This window comes from Benincasa hispida, chromosome 9, assembly GCF_009727055.1.
Source record: "Benincasa hispida cultivar B227 chromosome 9, ASM972705v1, whole genome shotgun sequence".
Lineage (NCBI taxonomy): Eukaryota > Viridiplantae > Streptophyta > Magnoliopsida > Cucurbitales > Cucurbitaceae > Benincasa > Benincasa hispida.
This window is the reverse complement of record NC_052357.1, coordinates 911764-930923: the sequence shown is the minus strand read 5'-3', so window position 1 is coordinate 930923 and position 19160 is coordinate 911764. Positions and strand designations below refer to the sequence as shown.

At 33.2% G+C, this 19160-nt stretch overlaps 3 protein-coding genes across 3 annotated transcripts; 2 read left to right on the top strand and 1 right to left on the bottom strand.

Annotated features, from left to right (window-relative positions):
• Positions 1–3086: 3086 nt before the first annotated feature.
• Positions 3087–12629, top strand: LOC120086871 (WD repeat-containing protein 43). Its single transcript, XM_039043685.1, has 15 exons — positions 3087–3399; positions 3509–3654; positions 8554–8623; positions 8939–9042; positions 9242–9346; positions 9445–9554; positions 9985–10139; positions 10218–10306; positions 10379–10904; positions 10995–11105; positions 11237–11472; positions 11549–11631; positions 11749–11860; positions 12017–12091; positions 12198–12629. The coding sequence occupies exons 4-15, from the start codon at positions 8950–8952 to the stop codon at positions 12375–12377; spliced, it is 1875 nt and encodes a 624-aa protein (XP_038899613.1). The 5' UTR covers positions 3087–3399; positions 3509–3654; positions 8554–8623; positions 8939–8949; the 3' UTR covers positions 12378–12629.
• Positions 12630–14110: 1481 nt separating this feature from the next.
• On the bottom strand, positions 14111–14988 carry LOC120086751 (late embryogenesis abundant protein 2-like). Its single transcript, XM_039043536.1, is given in 4 exon segments — positions 14111–14333; positions 14336–14464; positions 14466–14621; positions 14860–14988. Coding segments are annotated over 4 exon segments (375 nt in total). The 5' UTR covers positions 14914–14988; the 3' UTR covers positions 14111–14297.
• A 2459-nt stretch (positions 14989–17447) lies between these two features.
• LOC120086986 (late embryogenesis abundant protein 2-like) lies at positions 17448–18460 on the top strand. Its single transcript, XM_039043824.1, has 3 exons — positions 17448–17619; positions 17779–17913; positions 18160–18460. The coding sequence occupies exons 1-3, from the start codon at positions 17563–17565 to the stop codon at positions 18295–18297; spliced, it is 330 nt and encodes a 109-aa protein (XP_038899752.1). The 5' UTR covers positions 17448–17562; the 3' UTR covers positions 18298–18460.
• Positions 18461–19160: the final 700 nt, after the last annotated feature.

Genomic DNA, 19160 nt, shown 5'->3' with positions numbered 1-19160 from the left:
TTATGAAATTAATTTTGTAAAATTAATAATATTTTCGATTTTGAAATCAATTTTATTTTTGAAATCATTTTGATATTGGAAAAAATTGAAAAACAAAAAACTTTTTGGAAAGTTGGATTTCTCCACTATCGTGAAGAAGCTCACTCAAAACCCAATTGACTCAAGCTTTAATACTTCAAGCATGAGCTGCATCTCATGCAACCATCTTTTTTGCATGAATATCTTGCAATAAATAGCGAAGATGGAAGTGGAATTAAGGCATGCATCAATAGAGTTTTTGCTGAAAAATTCGAGTTGAAAAAGTTGTTCTTCAAAATGGTTGGTGCAGTGAGTTCTTCTCCAAGTTCCATTCATTCAAGCTTATCTTGAGTCTCACAACCCAATCTAAAGCTTCAAGAGAATAGTAGGGAATATCTTGAGGTGGTTCACAACAGATTTGGAGAAGTTTTACAGCTGAGAATCGAGATTCTAAAGGTTTTACAAAGGTATTGCTTGAAACCCTCTTATTATTGTATGAGCATGCTTTATAGCCAAAATTAATGAATTACAATGCTTATTGATCTTTGTTGCTTCCGTTGCATGTTGATATACTCCTACACACTATAGCTCAATAGTTGTACTCTCCTCATTGTAGATATATTTCTGTTCACTTGATTTAACCATAATTAACAAGTCGACCCTTCACAGGTTGTTCGTAATAACAGCTGAGTCAAATGTTGTTTTACCCTCGAAATTACATCTTGCTCCTTGAGTCCTACTGATTCTTTAATGAACAATTGCTTTATGATCCAATCACTAAACTAAATCCCTCTCGTGCCAATGAGATGATAGAGCCCCTTGTCAAAGACCTGTATTAAGTACTTAATAAAAAAACCTCTCTACTATTCATAAATCGAGTTGGTGTGAATTTTGTTTTGCATCCTATGTACCCAGCTATCAACCCGGTCTTACCCCTGAAATGGAAGGCTTGTTGAGCCGGTGCTGTTGAGCCAACCCTCACCTATGCAAATCTAAGGATAATACGTTATAAAGTAAGAGTGACTTATTTCTCGGTCCAATCTTATGCAAACTCATTGCATAGGACACCTCCACTCCTCATGTCAACACATGAACGGATCAGAATCACTTTCGTTTGTAGCACTTTACAACAAATTGTAACAACTACAAGGTGGACCGCATCCGATAATGTTACCAGAATAAGGTACCCAACATTATTCATATACTATAAACTGTTTTGGCTATTTACTCGAACTTGATCCATCTTTATGTCTCCACATAAAGTTCAAGTATTCATATAACAATCATGGATCTTTTAGTTTAGTGGATTTTAGTTTTTACAATTGCAATTTACATATTCACCAATAACTTTATTAAATAAATGTCAATAACATTTTTATTGATAATAGAAATATGTTTAATTTTACAAACTGCAAGTTTTAGAACATTCAACTAACAACATGCACATGGTCATGAATTTTCAAAGGCATGTTTTATCCTTATCTAGTTCGTACCCTTTGTTATCGATGAAACTAAAAACACATGGTGGATATAGAATCATAAACAATGATGAGATTCTATATACAAGATCATTGGTGAAGCCTTAGTTATCCGTTTTCCCTATAATCAAAAACTAAAAATAACCACATTCCTAACAAATAACCACCTTTCCTGATTTTTTTCATGTAGTTAACATTTTGATGCATGCTTTTTTTTTTTTTTTTTTTTTGTTATTTATTAATTTAGATTATGTTTAACCACTTTTCGAATAGTCTCACTTTAATGAAATATCCAAAATTTTCTACCAAACTTATATTTTAAATATTCATATATTATCAAATTTCATTTATCTAGTCAAATTTTAAATTTATTGAAATGTTTGAATTATTTTTCATTATTTTATACATGTTCTTAATAAATTAACCAAATATTTTTCCATATTTTTTAAGGTTTAAATTGTTGTGTAAATGTTATTAGGTTCAATTATACATATTTGATATTTATACACTATTTTAGCTGATATTTTGATTTAAATTGTTTTGTAAATGTTATTAGATTCGATTATACATATTTGATATTTAGTCCATATTTTAGTTGACATTTTAATAATACTTGACTTGCCCTTAGTTGGTTCATATATATGAAATACTAAATATAATATAAGTGTAGAGCTTTATTAATAACCAAGATATACATATAGTGTAAGTGAGAAGTTTGATTAATAACCAAGATATAAATACAATTTAATTAGAGAACTTGGTCAATAATCAAATTAATCATATTATAATCTAATGGATTCAATTTCAAAATTGAAAATGAGTGTCATCCCGTAATTTTCACCATCTTTTGGAATTTGAATTTATTTTTAATATTCAAATTAGATCTTGAAAACTACTCCACGTATCTTTTTCACTTAGCTGCCTCATAATTTTTGTTCCTCATGTCTGCAATCGCTGGTTCAACAACCATTTCTTGAATTTCATCATCTTGACTAACTTTTGACGACTACCTTGCCAGGTCGTCGACCTATTTCACATGCACACATGTTTCCTACTTTTGTTTATACTTTAAACATCACTTTCAACAATGACATCATGAGATCGATAGTGTTTAAAGTTGGCTTTCAAGATCCTATGAGCAAAATGGTCACATGGAATGAAAATGAAACTCCCTACAACAAGTACAATTAACTTTGCCCTTTCTCATCTTGGAGGAAGTCCATCATTATAGACATGTTTTTAATGACCCCACCTCCCGATCGTCATATTCTCTCGCATACACGCATTCTATAGGCCGCTAAAAGCATCAAGGTAGAGTTGTTCGTGGTTATAGAATGCTTAGGTAGAGTGTATTTGTGGAACTTGAGTGGTTCTGTATCTTTGTATTATCGTTTGGAGTAGTTTTGTCATTTACTAATTTGTATTTTTTATTATATATATTCATTTTGTTATTTTTATAATTTCAAAATATTTTTATCATTTTTCTGAAACTTTAAAATTTATTATTTTTCTGGTCAGTCCAAACTAACTTATAATTTTATCCCTATATTTGTGATCGTGTTAATTAAAGTTGGAGTTTAAAGTTGTAGAAAATAAAAGGAAAAGATTTATTGGAAAAAAAAAGGACCCTAGCCTCCATCTTCTTCTTCCTCTTTCCCTTGTAGCCGCCACCCCCGCCCCCAATCCCCTTCAGCTAGTTTTCTCCGGCGAGCATTCGACTTGTAAACGTGTGGATCCACTCACTGTTTGTTGTTGGACCACAAACTACGCTACCTCACGTTGACGACATGACCCACAAAACAAACCCACGCATTTGAGACGTCTCTCTTTGTTGACGGCTTAGCGAACCCACGTCGACGACCCCGTTCCTCCGGCGACTGACAAGTAGACACCCACATGGACGGTGAGTGTTCTTCCTCGACGATCTAGTTACACACCGACGGGTTTTTGACCCACGGATATGACTTGTATCATGAGTATGACTTCTAACGGCTACGCCTGGGTCTTCGCAGCATTGTTTCTCCCTGTTTTGACAAGTTTCGACATTGACCCACTCTTCGTTTGGCTTCAAATCAAGTACCCATAACGTTGAAGGTCCAGAAGATTTGCAAGTTTGGACGTTTTTGGACTCCCACCAGCAAGATTCGAAGGCTTTTTGGTAAGTTTCGGTATGAGTTATTGCTTTAGTTTTCTTTTCGAATTGGATTTAGGTGTTTGTGTTCTGAACTCTTGGAACTTTTGTTTTTACGTTCGATAGATTACCAAGTATTGGAACTTTTGTTTTAAGTGGAAACAATACAAGTATCTATAGGAAAAAATAAGAAACTATCCATCAGTGTATTATCCTTAAATTTCTACTACTAACCTAGAAAAGCTCCTTTAATCAATCCACAACCATTATGTCACTATCCTCCAATTTAGTAGGTACTACCCTAAATAAAAGCCACTAACTTCAATTAAATAAGAAACTAATTTAATTAATAATTTGCTAAAATAAGTTTGCACTAATTTTTAACACTCCCCCTTAGTGTAAACAAAAGATCAACAACACCAATTTGACTTTACCAAGAGTCTCGATAAATATATCATCAATTTGTTCTCTGGAATGTATCTTCTCCAATTGAATATTTTGCGTCAAGACTTTTTCTCGAATAAAGTGAAAATGTGTTTCAATGTGTTTTGTACGAGCATGAAACACTGGATTTCCTGCAAGCCTGATTGCACTTTCATTATCACAAAAAATGGAAACTGGATAGTTTAAACTGTAAGATTTTTCTCCCATAAGCCTTTTTAGCCAAATACACTCTTGGGTAGCCATAGTAACTGCTACATATTCTGCTTTACTACTTGAAAAAGCAACAGAAGATTGCTTCTTACTGTACCATGAAATAGCTTCTGAACTTATATTGAAACAGTATCCTATTGTGGAATGTCTGTCATTTACGATACCATCTCAATCTGCATAAAATAACCACTTAAAACAAAATATGTAACTTGTTTGTAGAACAAGCCAAAACGTAGGGTGCTCTTCACATATCATAGAATCTTCTTTGTTGCGATTAAATGAGTTTCTCATGGTTTATCCATAAAGTGAGCAACAACACAAATAGAGTAAGAAATGTCCAGCCTTGTGATAGTTAAATAAATTAAACTAAAACAAGTTTTCGAAAAGGTGTTGCATCAGCCGATTGTTTTCCTTCTTCCTTAATCAACTTCAAGGCTGGTTCCATGGGAGTAGTCATTGGTTTTAACTAATTCATGTCAAAACGCTCCATTAAACTTGCTGTCTACCATTTCTGTGAGACAATATCCATCTGACCTTTCTACCTCCAAGTCAAGAAAACATCTTGCTTCACCCAAACTTTTCATTTCAAAACAAATGGACAAAGCATCTCGAAGACTATTAATTTGAACTTCGTCATCACCTGTTATGACCATGTCATCAACATAGAGAAGTAGCATTGTACATCCTGAAGTTTTCTTTTTAACAAATAGGCTTGAATCTGCATTTGAAGATCTAAACCCACAAAATTCAAGATATTGAGAGCAATCTTACCATACCAAGCACGAGGAGCTTGCTTAAGACCATACAAAGCCTTCTTGAGCCAATACACAAAAGTTGGAAACTCCTTAGAAACAAAACCATGAAGTTCTTCCATGAAAATGTCTCGATCCAACTCTCCATAAAGGAAACATTCTTCACATAACTACCACAATTTCCAATCTTTGCAAAGCTAGTGAAATAATTGTCTGGATGGTTACCATTTTAGCAACAGGACTGAATGTCTCTTCATAGTCTAGATCATATTGCTATGAAAAACCACGAGCTACAAGACGAACTTTATACCTGTCAATAGTACCATCAAACTTTTTCTTTGACTTGTAAACCCATTTACAAGCAACCAACTCGATATTCTTTGGCTTTGGAACAAGTTCGCACGTATCATTCTTGCTAAGAGCCAAATTTTCCTCCTTCATTGCTTATTCTCATTCAAGAATGCCTTTAGCTTCATTATAAGTCTGGGGTTCATCTTCACAAATATCACCTATTAAAAAACAAGATACAAATGAACAGTTAAATAATTGTACCTCATACTCAGATAAATAACTAGTTCGTGTTCTCAATCTAGAAGACCTACGAACAACAATTTTAGTATCTTCATTTGCCTCAGCATTTTCTCCAAGATTAACATTAATACCATTCTCGTTTGATACATCATCCGTAGAGAAAGGTGACACGTCAACAATGTCTTCTTTCTTTGAATTTGCATCCATTTGGCATGACGAAACTTCTTCAAACACCACATCTCGAGAAACAAAAACTTTCCTTGTCTTTGGATCCATGCATCTCCATCCTCTCCTGTGAGTCTCATATCCAACAAAAATACAACATTTTGCCTTTGGGTCTAATATAGTACGTTTACTCTTTGAAACATGAGCAAAACAAATTGACCAAAAAAACTTTGGGTTTATGATGATATAGTACTTCAAAAGGAGATAGATTTAATCCTGTCCATGGAGGTAAGCGATTTATGACATGACAAGCTGATTGAATAGATGTTGCCCATAGCTCCCTTAGAAGATTCTTTGCACGCAGCCAAGACAAGCACATGGAGGTAAGATATGTTCAGCAACTCCATTCTGTTATGGAGTGTTAGGACACTACATTTGGCACTGAATCCCATGCTCTTTGCAGTAATTTTGAAATTGATCAGACATATATTCTCCCCCCATTATATGTGCGAAGACCCTCACTTGCTCCTTGAATTGGATAAACTTGGAGAAAGTCTCACTTTTAGCTTCCAAAAAATACACCTAAGTGAAACGAGAAAAATTGTCCACAAAAACCATAACATAGCGACAACTAGAATAGCTGGGTGTTTTAGTTGGTCCATCAAATTTGAATGAATTAACTGCAATGCACCAGTAGATCTGCTATGAATTTGGGAAAGGAAGACGAGGTGACTTACCAAATTGACAACCAGGGCAAACCACATCATGGTGTATTTCTTTAAAGAGAGGAACATTAACAAAAAACTTCTTCATAGAAATTCTTTCCAACAACTGGTAATCAACATGGCCAGCCGAGTATGCCAAAGTGTTGCACAATCATTCTGACCTGTCTTTTCAACATATGCATCCCTTGCAAACAAAACATAGAGAGAATCTTTCCTCTTTCCAGTGAACAAAACATCACGTTCAAATTTCTTAACATCAAAAATAATTTTCACATCATTTGGTCCAAAAGGAGCATACCTCCCAAAGTCGGCAATTTGAGAGATCAAAACCAAATTCTTCTTTAAACCTGAAACATGATGAACATCTGTAGGAGAAACACCACGGTTCTCAACATTAACATGCTCTTCTTCAATAACAGGATGTAAGGAATTGTTAGGCGTCACAATTACTCCTCCTCCTTGGTGAGCACATACATCAGAGAGAAGAGAAACATTTTCAATTGCATGATAAGAACAATTGGAATCAACAATCTAATTTGTATTGTTATCTATTGAAACATTAGCATGCAAATTAATGGATTGATCAATAGTTTCAAGTGATAAGCATTGTTCCCATTTAATTTGCTTAGATTTGTTAATTTCCTCTACGATATTTGCTTCTGCTTCTTTGAGATCCACACGACAACTTGGTCTAATATGACCTAATTTTCCACAACGATGACATACTACCTTCACCCGACAATCATGTTTGATGTGTCCTGGCGTGCCGCACCTAAAACATCCCTTCAATTTGCCCGTGGACTGCCCTTCAACCTTGGAATCATTGCTGTCATTTGAAGAACGTTTGGAAGAATAATTGACTCTTCTCTTGTCTTTTGCATAAAGAATAGCTTCCACTTCGGGATGAGATTGCTTGTTGTTGCCAAGCATTTGTTTTATCAATGCTTCTTGATATGAGAGCAAATTCTCCAACTCAACAATAGAAGGTTGATTTACCCAACCTTGTATCGAAGAAATAAATGGCATAAACTCCTTTCGCAGTCCACGAATAAGATAACAACAGGAACGAGCATTGCTAATAGGCTCCTCTTTGTCCAATTCTGAAATTTTAGAACACACTCTTTTTTTTCAGAAAATATTCTGAAACTGAAAAATTACCTTGAGTCGTTCCAGCGAGTTCGTTTTCCAAATACTACAATCTCATTGTGTTCTACTGATTGAACGACCTTTCAAGTGTTTCCCACACTTTCATTGGAGAATTCTCATCACAAACATGCTCTCTATATACTCCTTGCTGATAGAAGTTCACAAAGCAAATAAGGCTTTACTGCACTTGACCTTCCACTTCCTTTGTGCCTCATCATTCTCCAGAGTATCTTCTTGAATTGAATGATCTTCGGATTGTCCTTGAAGAAAAGCTTCCATAATAGCCTCCAATAACTATAATTATCACCAGTAAGCTTGTCTACACAAATGTTGTTTCCACCATTCATCTTCACTGAGTATTTAAACTCAAACACAAAACAAAGAGCTTGAATGCTCTGATACCGTGTAACGAAAACAACAAATCAAAGAGAACGGAAGGTGGAAACAAGAGCGAAAATATTGCATGGAGCGCTAAGTGTCAATTGCGTTCTACGTCCATTTAAGTGGAAACAATACAAGTATTTATAGGAAAAATAAGAAACTACTCACTAATGCATTATCCTCAATTTCTACCACTAACCCAGAAAAGCTCCCTTAATCAAACCACTGAACCATTATGCCACCATCCTCCAATTTAGGAGGCACTACCCTAGATAAAGGCCATTAACTTCAATTAAAGAAGAAACTAATTAAATTAATAATTTGCAAAATAAGTTTGCACTAATTTTTAACAGATTAATCACGTTTCGGACTAGTTTGGACTCAATTAAAGCATGTTAGAGCAGTATTTGACTTGTGAAAATTTGTTGGTTGTAGTTTTGGGTTAATTTGGAGTAACTAATTCAAGTTTATGGTGGATTTTGGTTAACGATATTCTTGTTGAAAAGTCTCTCGATGTTGATTAAGGTTGTCGAACTAAGTTCTAACACCTGAATATTGTGTTTATTGTTTAGGCTTTCTAAAGGTTGAAGTTCGTTCAAGGAAGTGGATTGAGAATTGAGAATTATAGGATTGTTGATTGAGGTAAGTAGTTTCCACACCCCTTCCAAAATATAAATTTTAACTGTTGTGGTTGGATGAAATTTGTAATATGTTTGAAAATATGTTTGTACCATTTCTTATAAAAGAAAGTATGTTTATACCATTTGAAATTGTTAGCATGCTTGAAACTATGAATCTTTCTATTAGTATTCATATTTTTATTGAGATTAATAGGGTTCTTTTTTTTTTTTTTTTCTTCTTTTTTTTTTTAAAAAAAAAGTTTTATGAGTACTTGTAAAAGGAAATTGGAGATATAGATTACTTTTTAATATTGATAGTGCACCCTCCAATTTGTAGGTCTCAAGGCAATGAAGAAGGAAATTCTTAAATCGCCACCTATCACAGCTTTCACTCCAGACGGTGACTATCTCGCCATCTTGTCCTCAAATGGAACTCTAAAGGCAAGCTCCTTCTCTTTCTGTTGTTTCTATGCTTTTGATTTTTCTCATGTTGGTTTTCACTCGGAATATCCAACTAGTTCATCCACTTCCGCTTTTTGGACCTCATTGTAGTTGCAAATATTTGTTTTTTCTCATGCTCTTGGTCATGTGAATGTTAATTACTTACGAACTCGATGGGAACATTTATATGTATCTGTAGATTTGGAGTACCCGTGATGGGAGTTTACTGGCAGAATGGAAGGATCCCGATGGAAAAAATGATGTTGGTTATTCCTGTATGGCATGCTGTTTTCAGGGGAAAAAGGTGAGGAGACCATTTGGTTTATCATCAAGTTTAATTCTTTGACACTGTTTTGTAAGTGCTGGGAATCTTAAACCTGTAATGTCTTTCTGCAATTTCAGCGTAAAAACAGTTACTGTGTAGTTGCTGTTGGTACCAATAGTGGGGATGTGTTGGCTGTGAATGCTTCAAACGGTGAGAGAAAGTGGGTCTCCGCAGGTTGCCATCTTGGGTACGCAATCAATTCTGCCTACTCTTGATTACTTAGTATTTTGAAGAATGTTAAGTGATCAGATGAGTTAGCTTAAGGATGCAAACTTTATGTACTTTAATGATCTTATATTGGCCGTGTTAGTTGCTTCATGTTGATGCATTCATTGTGGCAATACGTTTAGATGGGAGAAAAATGATATGATAATATAGTGTTACATTGATGAATACGTTGGAGGTTCCCCCTTGTTCACACGCCTTAAATATATATATTTCACGATCAATTTCATTCAGTCAATGCAATGGTTTCTTTTTTAAAAAAACACATGTTTTGTGATCAAGTCATCTCACGTGAGTTCATCAACTTATGGTTCTTCTACAGAAAACCATGCTTTGTTTGTCATTCTATTCATTATGGTGAGTGAATCACTTTTTTATCCTGATTTATGAAGCGGAGTTATTGGCCTTTCTTTTGCGAACAAAGGCCGTAGACTGCATGCGGTTGGAAGTAATGGAAAGGTCTCTGAGATGGACACTGAAACAGGAAACATTATCAAGGAGTTCAAAGCTTCGAAAAAATCAATCTCTTCTTCATCCTTTTCACTTGGTTAGTTTCCATATCCATGTTCTGCTACGTGAACAATGAAAGCACCTTTTTTGACGTAACGAGTCACTCTTTGGCCAGATGAGAAGTACTTAGCTGTAGCTGGTAAAAAGTTAAAAATTTTAAGCAAAGATGATGGGGATGAGCTTATGGTGCATCCTGATAAATTGGTGAGCTGCTCAAATTCTCTTACTCTTAAATACGTCCAAATCACTTACTATAGTATACTATACAAAATATAGGGTCCTGTGAAGCTTGTTTCTCTATCTGATGATGCCAAAACAATAATTACGTCAGAACTTGGAGCCAAACATCTTCAAGTGTGGTGGTGTGATATGAGTGCTGGAAAACTTAGTAGGGGTCCTGTTCTCTCCATGAAGCATCCTCCGTTTGTCTCTGAATGCAGAAATGTTAGCAATCAAGAAGACAACGTGGTTGTCTTGTCAGTATCAGTATCAGGTGTAGCTTATTTATGGAAATTAAAGATACTATCTGAAGATGAGGTTAGTCCAACTAAAGTCTCTGTAAAAGCTAATGACAACCAATCAGCTGAGGAAAACCATGGAAGTGCTAAGAAGAATCGAGTTTCTGTCATTGCTTCCAGAATAAATGGTGTAGGAGACAATGAAGTGTCAGTTCTTGTTACTCATGGCTCCATGGACCTACCACAGCATAGTCTTTTTAGTATTGGTTATTCCGTGAAGGAAGATGTGAACACTGCACGTGGGAATAAAACACTCCAACAAAATGATGATTGTTCTGAACAAGGTTTGACAAAATATCATGTTTGCCATTTTCCTTATTTCTTCCCTATCCTTGTTCTCATACAGGTAATCACATTGCTTATACTTTTTACAGGTCCCCATGAGGTTGAGCAAGAAGTGGTTACGCCGAAAAGTAAGAAAGGCAAAAAGAAAAGAGCAGCATCTGATCTTGATAGTCTGACAACTGGAGATATCAGTGATGTTGGTAAGGATTATCTTTGAGCTATTGCTTGTGGCTCTTGAATTGTCATTGAGCATCTACAACTGTCCATCTCTAAGCAAATAGTGTAATATTCTTTTTAGTTTTCACAGCTGACGTGATATCTGGTGATGTAGGCAATGGAGATGCTTCTGATGTAATATTTAATGATGATTTAAATGAGCCATCCATGGGAGAGAAACTTGCGAGTTTGAATTTGGTGGACCAGAATGAGGATGAAGGTCGTGAAAAAGAACCTTCCGTCCCTGCAATACCACCAAGTGCAGACTCTGTTCAGGTTTTGCTTAAGCAAGCGCTACATGCAGAGGATCGCGTCCTTTTGCTAGAATGCTTATATACCAAGGATGATAAGGTTATCACAGTCGTATACCATTAACTTCGTATACGAACCATTTTGGTCTTAATCCATCATATATGTCTGTTTTCAGGTTATTTCAAAATCAATAGCACAATTAAATTCATCTGATGTTCTCAAGCTTTTGCATTCTCTGATATCCTTTATCCAGTCAAGGTAATCTCACTTGTCCTAATTTTGCTTGATGCTTGCTAAGGTCTTGCTTTTCTTATATTTAAATCATATCCATAAAATCAAGAATACTATACCGAAATTTTCATGTCTTATTTACAGAGGTGCAATTCTTGTATGCGTCCTCCCTTGGCTGAGAGGCTTACTTCTCCAACATGCTAGTAAAATTATGTCTCAAGAATCTTCCCTCCTTGCCTTGAACTCTCTATATCAGGTTAGCAATGGTTTGTTTAATACGATTGTTTAAATCATCAGCTTGAAACTTTTTTTGCCATCTCAAATATGCAGTCAATGAGCTGTCTCTTTCACTACCATTAATCATTATTCTCTAATAAATAAATACAAATATACAATTTCTATGTATGTGCAGCTCATTGAGTCTAGAATTTCAACTTTCCAATCCGCTCTACTGCTATCAAGTAGCTTAGACTTCCTCTACTCAGGGGTAAGTGCATTATTTTCCTTCCACACATTACATGGCGAAATTCGAGTTTCGCAGAAACCTTCTTCAAGCTCAATGAGGCGAATAACTCCTGTCTTCTTTCTGGCAGGTCCTTGATGAGGAGGTAGACGAAAATGATGCCATTGTGCCAATTATTTACGAGGAGGACGATAGCGACGATAAGGAATCGGGAGATGAAATGGAAACTGATGAAGACGAGGAAAGGGATGAAGTAGAAGCCTTTGACGATCTTAGTGCTGGTGAAGTGGATGATGACATGAGTGAGTGATTACGAAGCTACAAAATGCTTTGTGGGGTTTTTATTTTTTGACCTTCCTTTTTTCCGAGATGAGCTTGATCTGTAATTTTGACATGATTAATTCTCCACATGAATGAGAATTATATAAACCCATTGGCCCAAGTTGCAAACTTGTTATGTGTTCTTTAGTTCTTTAAAAGGCAGCAAATTTTCATCTCGAGTGTAAAATCTGAAGGCAGAATCTTTATATTGAATAAAACCATCAACCAATTCAGATGCAAACGTTGTCATCTTGAATTTAAGATTTGAAGGCAGTACCCTTGGCGTAAACTCTAATAAATTGTAATATTAAAAGAGATTTTTTATTGATCATGGGGACGAGGACCTGAAGTTCTTTCCTTCTCGTTCCAACCTAAGAGCATGCGCTTGAGTTAACTTAAAAACTAATGAATTCACAAGAAACTGATAACAAATTAATCTGTTTGATTTATACTTAATAGTCAAATCTAATATTTACTGCAATGCCACATTCCACATAATAAACTTTAGTTGAATCTTATGATCGAATAAACGTATTTTCTATTTTGGTTAGATCCAATGTATAGAGTGAATTTTAATAATTAGAGAAATTGTAAACCTATGAAGTATAGATTTTTCATGTGAGGCAAAGAATCAGTATCAGGATACTTTTTAGATAATATTTTTTTTTTAAAAAAAAGACAAATAATTCATATAATTTTCTTCAATATCTATTTAAAAAACTTACTACTCAAGTCCAAAATTAAAAGAAAATAAATAAATAACGGATCAAACCATAGACTATAATCATCTAATATCCATCTTCACATTTGAGTCCTCACAAAATCCACTAAAATATAAACCATTTGAATGTCTTCAACAATAAGTTTTTCGTTTATCTTCATATACTTTTCTCTCTAATCTTTTCTTCTTCTTTGCAATATGAGTCATTTTTCTATTGCATTTTATTAATTATTTGTGCTATTGTTATTAATTTGTATGCTAAATTTATCTATATCCTAGATTTTTTTAAAGAAAAAAATGTATCTTCAACGTATCAGTATTCTCGTTTTTTAATATATATATCTATATTAAAAATATATATAAAAAAGTGACGTATCCTTAGACGAGTCCATATCTTAATTTTTTAAAAATTGACGAATCGACGTATCTGATCGTATCCATATCGTGTAGTCATATGTATTTGTACTTCATAAACTTCAATCGAGTGGATAATATTTCTCACAATTTTGTTTTTTTTTTTTTTTTTTATACTCTCTTATATATATTTATCAGTTTAGAGAATTTTTAAAAAAAAAAAAAAAAAAAAAAAAAGACGGCTATAGGGCTCCCTCACATCTCTCTCTTATTTTCCATAAATTCAATTTGAAAAACTTTTAATTTGTGAGATAATTTCAGACCAAGATTTTCGCTATTAAAATTTAAAGTATTGTGTGTTTCTTTTTATACATTGTATTTGTACGACTCAAACTTTAGTATTTTGGCTCAGTAACACAAATATATGTTTTTTAAGGAGAGATAATGTATAGATATATTTTTAGTACAAGGTATTTGAATGTTGAATGTCGGCAATGGAAGGTTCAGATGGGAATCTGCACATGGGTTTGCGATCACATCTGGGTATTGCGTATCAGTATCGGCAACTTTGAGGGTTGAGCTTGAAAACGATGTTATTGAAAGGTTTAACTTTTTCATATTCCTCTTTAGAACCACCTTCTCCAATCTTAAGTGTAAAGAAAAGGATTTTCTTATTCAAACAAAACAAACACCTTCTCCAACAAAAAGGGAGGAAGCATTTTCTTCAGATTACAACAACACAAAAACACAACAACAACCAAATCAGCCAAACAAACAGACACACAGACACAGACAACTACATTCCCACATAGATCCGAAATTACGACTTAAGCCCTACGGTATTGTGGTGGGGTCACTGTCTTTGTCCACAATTCATCATCGTGCTGGGCCATCCCAAAAGTGCTTTTCACAGCATCCGCTGCTCCTTGGGCCATACTCTTCACTTTCTCACCAGTCTGCTCTAGAATCCCTCCGGTTGTCTCTTTTCCAGATTGGGCCTTTCTCACGGGCCCCTTGGGCCGTATCTGAGGCCCATTCTTTTGTCGAGTCCGCTGCTCCATGGGCCTTCTCCCTTGCGGCCCGCCCAGTTTCGTATGTCTTCTCCTTTGCTTCTCTGGCCTTGTCCCCCATCGTACCCATCGTCTCGTTCGTCTTCTCCTAAACGGAACAATTAATTTCACCTAAATTCAATTTTTCACTAATACTCGTCTTTGAGGAAAGTTAATAGAGATTAATAACAAGATAAAGGGAGTATATTTAGTTAAATTAAAAACAACAAAACAAAAAGGCTAAAAGTAAAATTTTAAATTTTAAAACTAAATAAAAACATTCAATGTCAAATCGTTTTTTTCCTTTTTTTTTTTGAAGAATTGATCATAAAAACATTATCAAATACCTCAGCTCGTCCCTTGGTTTCACCAGCTCTATAGCTCTGATTGTGAGATGCCATTTTTCAAAATTGGACTTTAGATTTTGCTTCTGTATTTTTCGTAATTTTTCTTTTGTTTTTGCTTGCTTTGTGAGTAATAGGAAGTGAATATCGAGCATATTAATAAGCTTCCCGCCTTGCAAAATTCGTTGACGCGTGTCCACGTAGGTGACACGTGTAGGACTTACGTGCCCTGTCGTTCACTGATTTCACAGAATTTGGCAGCATCGATGACTCAGCCTATGCACTTTTGCCACGTGTTTGCTCCTGCTCCCGTCGGTGCATGTTAATATGTAAATAAAAATGAAAAAAAAAAAAAAATCCATGAATGCACCTATCTTGTATTTTATTTTGTGCATGCATTTTAGCCCATTGTGTCAATCTCTTTTTACTTTGTTTTAATTTTTTTAAAAAATTAGGATAGAATGCACACAAATGAATGCATAGAACCTGTGTTCTAATGTAGATTTGATGATGTGATTCGATCTTTAATATTTGATCTTTTAATTTTCTTTCATTAAATGCGTAGGCTTAATGTTGAGTATTTTAATTGTCAGAATAATTTTTTGAGAAGTCTTATATTTGTAGAGTTTCAAAGTAGAATTTGTGGACTTGGACTTGATTGGTTGGTGGACTCACCCTTGAACCAAACTAATAGAATTTTTGTCTTATTTGGCTTTGGGCCAAATTGAGCTTAGTTTTTTTAAAACTTAATTGAACTTTAGCCTAAATAATAATATCAAATTAAACCAAATTATTTTATTTGATCCAATGGTCACAATGAAAACATGTGGCATCGTTAGGAGTAGGCGGTCTTCAATTTCAATATGGGACACGTGTCATTTTTTAATTGGTTTCAAATTTGATGATTTGTAATTTTGTCATTAAATTGAGAAATTACGTGACAATTTGTAATTGGTTTGAAATTTCTCATTCAACACTATGTTATTCGTTTTACCTATCGCACAAAATAAAATAAAATAAAAGGTTTAAATATTACTTGAGTGTATGGACTTTTAATTTTAGTTTATTTCTATCTTTATACTTTCAAAATGTTCATTTTAGCATTTGTACTTTTGATTTATATTTATTTTAATTAATGTATTTGGTGTTCATTTTAGTCTTTTAATTTTCATTTTTAAAAAACTAAAATGGTCATATTCAAAATTCAATAACTAAAATAAATCAAAATTAAGAATATAGAAATTAAAATAAGTATTTGGAAATATGAAAACCAAAATAAACTAAAAACAAATAACCTTTTTAAAGATATGGAGATCAAAATGAAGAAAATCCAAAAAAGTGTTGAACAAGAGGTTAGTATTTAAAAGAAAAAAGAAATGTCGTGGGCTCTTCACTGTGGTGCAATCTCATCCATTACCCACACATTAATAATTAATGTTTAATTTAAAATCCATCTTTATCTTCTTATCTTTTATTTTTAGGAAAAGTGCATCACAACTTCACTCCCAATCTAATAAAGTTGTATGGAGTTTTATTCTAAACTTTTCTATTTTATCAAACTTCTCCTAAAGCTTAGACAAATTGTGCAATCTTTCATTTAAACTTTAATCCTTGTTTTCTTATGTGTATCTAATAAAATAATAGTAAACTAATGCAACTTTAGAGAAAGATTAACACTAGAATTGCTTTTTCTTGAAGATTTTTGTGACCTTCAAAATTATTCACTATGACAAAATTTGCCCCATTTAATTTGATGAGTTTTTGAGATATTTTCTTACCAAACTATTTGTTCAAGGTTGGTTAAAATACATTTGTTGTCTCTAAACTTTCATAAAAATAACAATTTAGACTTCAAATTTTGGTTTATAACAATTTTAGTACGTAACAATTTAATCCTTCTATTTTCAAATTCATTATGATTTCCTCCCTAATGTAAAAAATTTCATCAAAATTAGATGTCAAATTTTACTATTTTATGGCTTAGACTTTATATTTTATAAAAAGTTTGAATCTCTAATTAGTTTTTATTGGTTTATTTATGCAAGAAATCTCATTAAATCTTGACATTAATTTCTACTATAGAGACTAAATCGTTACAAAATTTAAAGTGTAAAGACTAAATAGTTACATAATGAAGTTCAGGGACTAAATCTCATTAAATAAACCGAGAATTAATTTTTATCTGTTTATTTATATAAGAAATCTCATTAAATCTTGCACTAATATCTACAATAAGGACTAAGTCGTTACAAATTTCAAAGTATGATAATTATATTATTACATAATGGAGTTCAGGGACTAAATTGTTACCAAATTGAAATTACAAAGACTAAATCGTTACAAACTAAAGTTAAGAAACTAAATTGTTACTTATATTTTGAGGTTGAATAATATATAGCTACATTCAACCATTAGACAATTAGTTCTTTACATAGAGCTACGGAAATATATATGGAAAATAATAATATGGTTAAATATTGTGTGGATGATCTGGTTTTGTTGACTTAGCCAATAATTTGAAACAGTCCCATTCTTCCCCAAATCCCTCTCTCGCACTATTAGGAACTCACCAACTAAAATTAGCATTTTTCATCTCTATATAATGTCTGAATTTGATTAACCTTTCACTCCATCACTTTTCATTGTTTTATTCTTTCCTTTTCTCTATTTTTTGAGTTTAAAAAAACAAAAAAATTCAATTCAGAAATGGCAAGTCATCAGGATATTAGCCACAAGGCTGGTGAGATTGTTGGCCAAGCTCAGGTAATTATTAATTAGCCTTTTTTTTTAAAAAAAATAAATAAAAAATTTCTCAAATAATTCATTGGAAAAAGAAAATTGTTTATGAAATTGAATAATTTTTATTTGGTGTATAATAATTATATATTTAAGAGTGGATTATAGTTATAATATTATGATCAGGTAAAGAAGGATGAGATTTTGAACCAAGCATCTCATGCAGCTCATGATTCCAAAGACAAAGCATCTACGCATGACCAATCGCCCGCCCAAACTGCCTCTAACCTCAAGGACCAAGCTGCAAATTTCCTTCAACAGGCATTTTTTTTTCAATTATTAATTATTTCATCATTCTTTTTCTATTATTATTATTTTTAAAACTAAGTAGGAAAATTAATTCAGTGTGGATTCAAAAATTTTGATAAAGAAGAATTTGTCCTAACACATATCGCCTAGTACGCGCAAGTTTTTGCCACCATACTATAATAATTGTAGAAATTAGATCTATAGATGATAAAAATTTCTACTAAATGTCCTTTTTTTTCCTGTGTGAAATATATATAGACCGGAGAGCAAGTGAAGAACATGGCACAAGGAGCAGCCGATGCAGTGAAGAATACACTTGGAATGAACACTGATAACACTCCAAACACCAACAATCCTACCAATAACCCTACCAACAATCCATCTACTAGAATTTAAAAGATGAACCATTAATTATTATTTCATTTTTTTTCTCTATTTTTTGAAGTTTTATCTTTTTTTGGTGTTTTAATTAATTTGCTTCTGTATAAATAATTGAAAGGAAGAGTGTGATGAATGGATCCCATTCCTTTTCACAATAAAATTTCTAGTTTTGTTGTTACTAATCTGGTGTGTACTGTCCTTTAATTTTGTTGGATATTTCCTTTACTATAGTTTATGACAAAATAAAAATATGAGATATGCTATTAATGGGATATTTTGAAAATATAGAAACTAAAATTTAATAAATATATTAACCAAATCAATATTTTAATTAACATTTATTCTTCTTATTTGCTTAAAGCTTGAGAAAGTAATAATTATCTTCTAGAATGAATATATATGCCAACGCCTTTTGTATATATAATAAAATATTATTTCAATATCTAAATTAGATCTACTTTGGACAAAGTCATAAGTAAAAGCTATTCAAACTCATAATGTCTTTTCTCCCAAAAGTTGCATATCAATAAAATATATAATGTTACAATATGGTAACTAATGTATAAGATTAAGATTACATTTACAAAATGTTTGCCCTAATATAAATTATACTATACCAAAGTGAAGTTAGAGTAATACTTAGGTATATAATCTGAAATTTTTATACGTATGATCCAATTTGAGTAGAAAAAAGAGATTTTTTTGGCTTTTTTAAAATGTGGCTCTCACTCTTTTCTCTCTTCCTCTCTCACACATCAATCACTCTTATCACTCCCTTTTTCTCACAATCTCGCTCTCCTCTCTTCTTTCTGGTGCTCAATTTCGTTTTGTAACACCGTCGAATCTGCTTATTTGTTAAAGACATCATCAAATTTTAG

Excerpts from the sequence above, each read along its gene's own strand:
- LOC120086871 (XM_039043685.1), top strand. The coding sequence starts at position 8,950 with ATGAAGAAGGAAATTCTTAAATCGCCACCTATCACAGCTTTCACTCCA. Across the intron at positions 9,043-9,241 it reads CCTCAAATGGAACTCTAAAG|ATTTGGAGTACCCGTGATGG; the intron begins GCAAGCTCCTTC and ends ATGTATCTGTAG. Across the intron at positions 11,861-12,016 it reads CCTTGAACTCTCTATATCAG|CTCATTGAGTCTAGAATTTC; the intron begins GTTAGCAATGGT and ends ATGTATGTGCAG.
- LOC120086986 (XM_039043824.1), top strand. The coding sequence starts at position 17,563 with ATGGCAAGTCATCAGGATATTAGCCACAAGGCTGGTGAGATTGTTGGC. Across the intron at positions 17,620-17,778 it reads AGATTGTTGGCCAAGCTCAG|GTAAAGAAGGATGAGATTTT; the intron begins GTAATTATTAAT and ends TATTATGATCAG. Across the intron at positions 17,914-18,159 it reads CTGCAAATTTCCTTCAACAG|ACCGGAGAGCAAGTGAAGAA; the intron begins GCATTTTTTTTT and ends AAATATATATAG.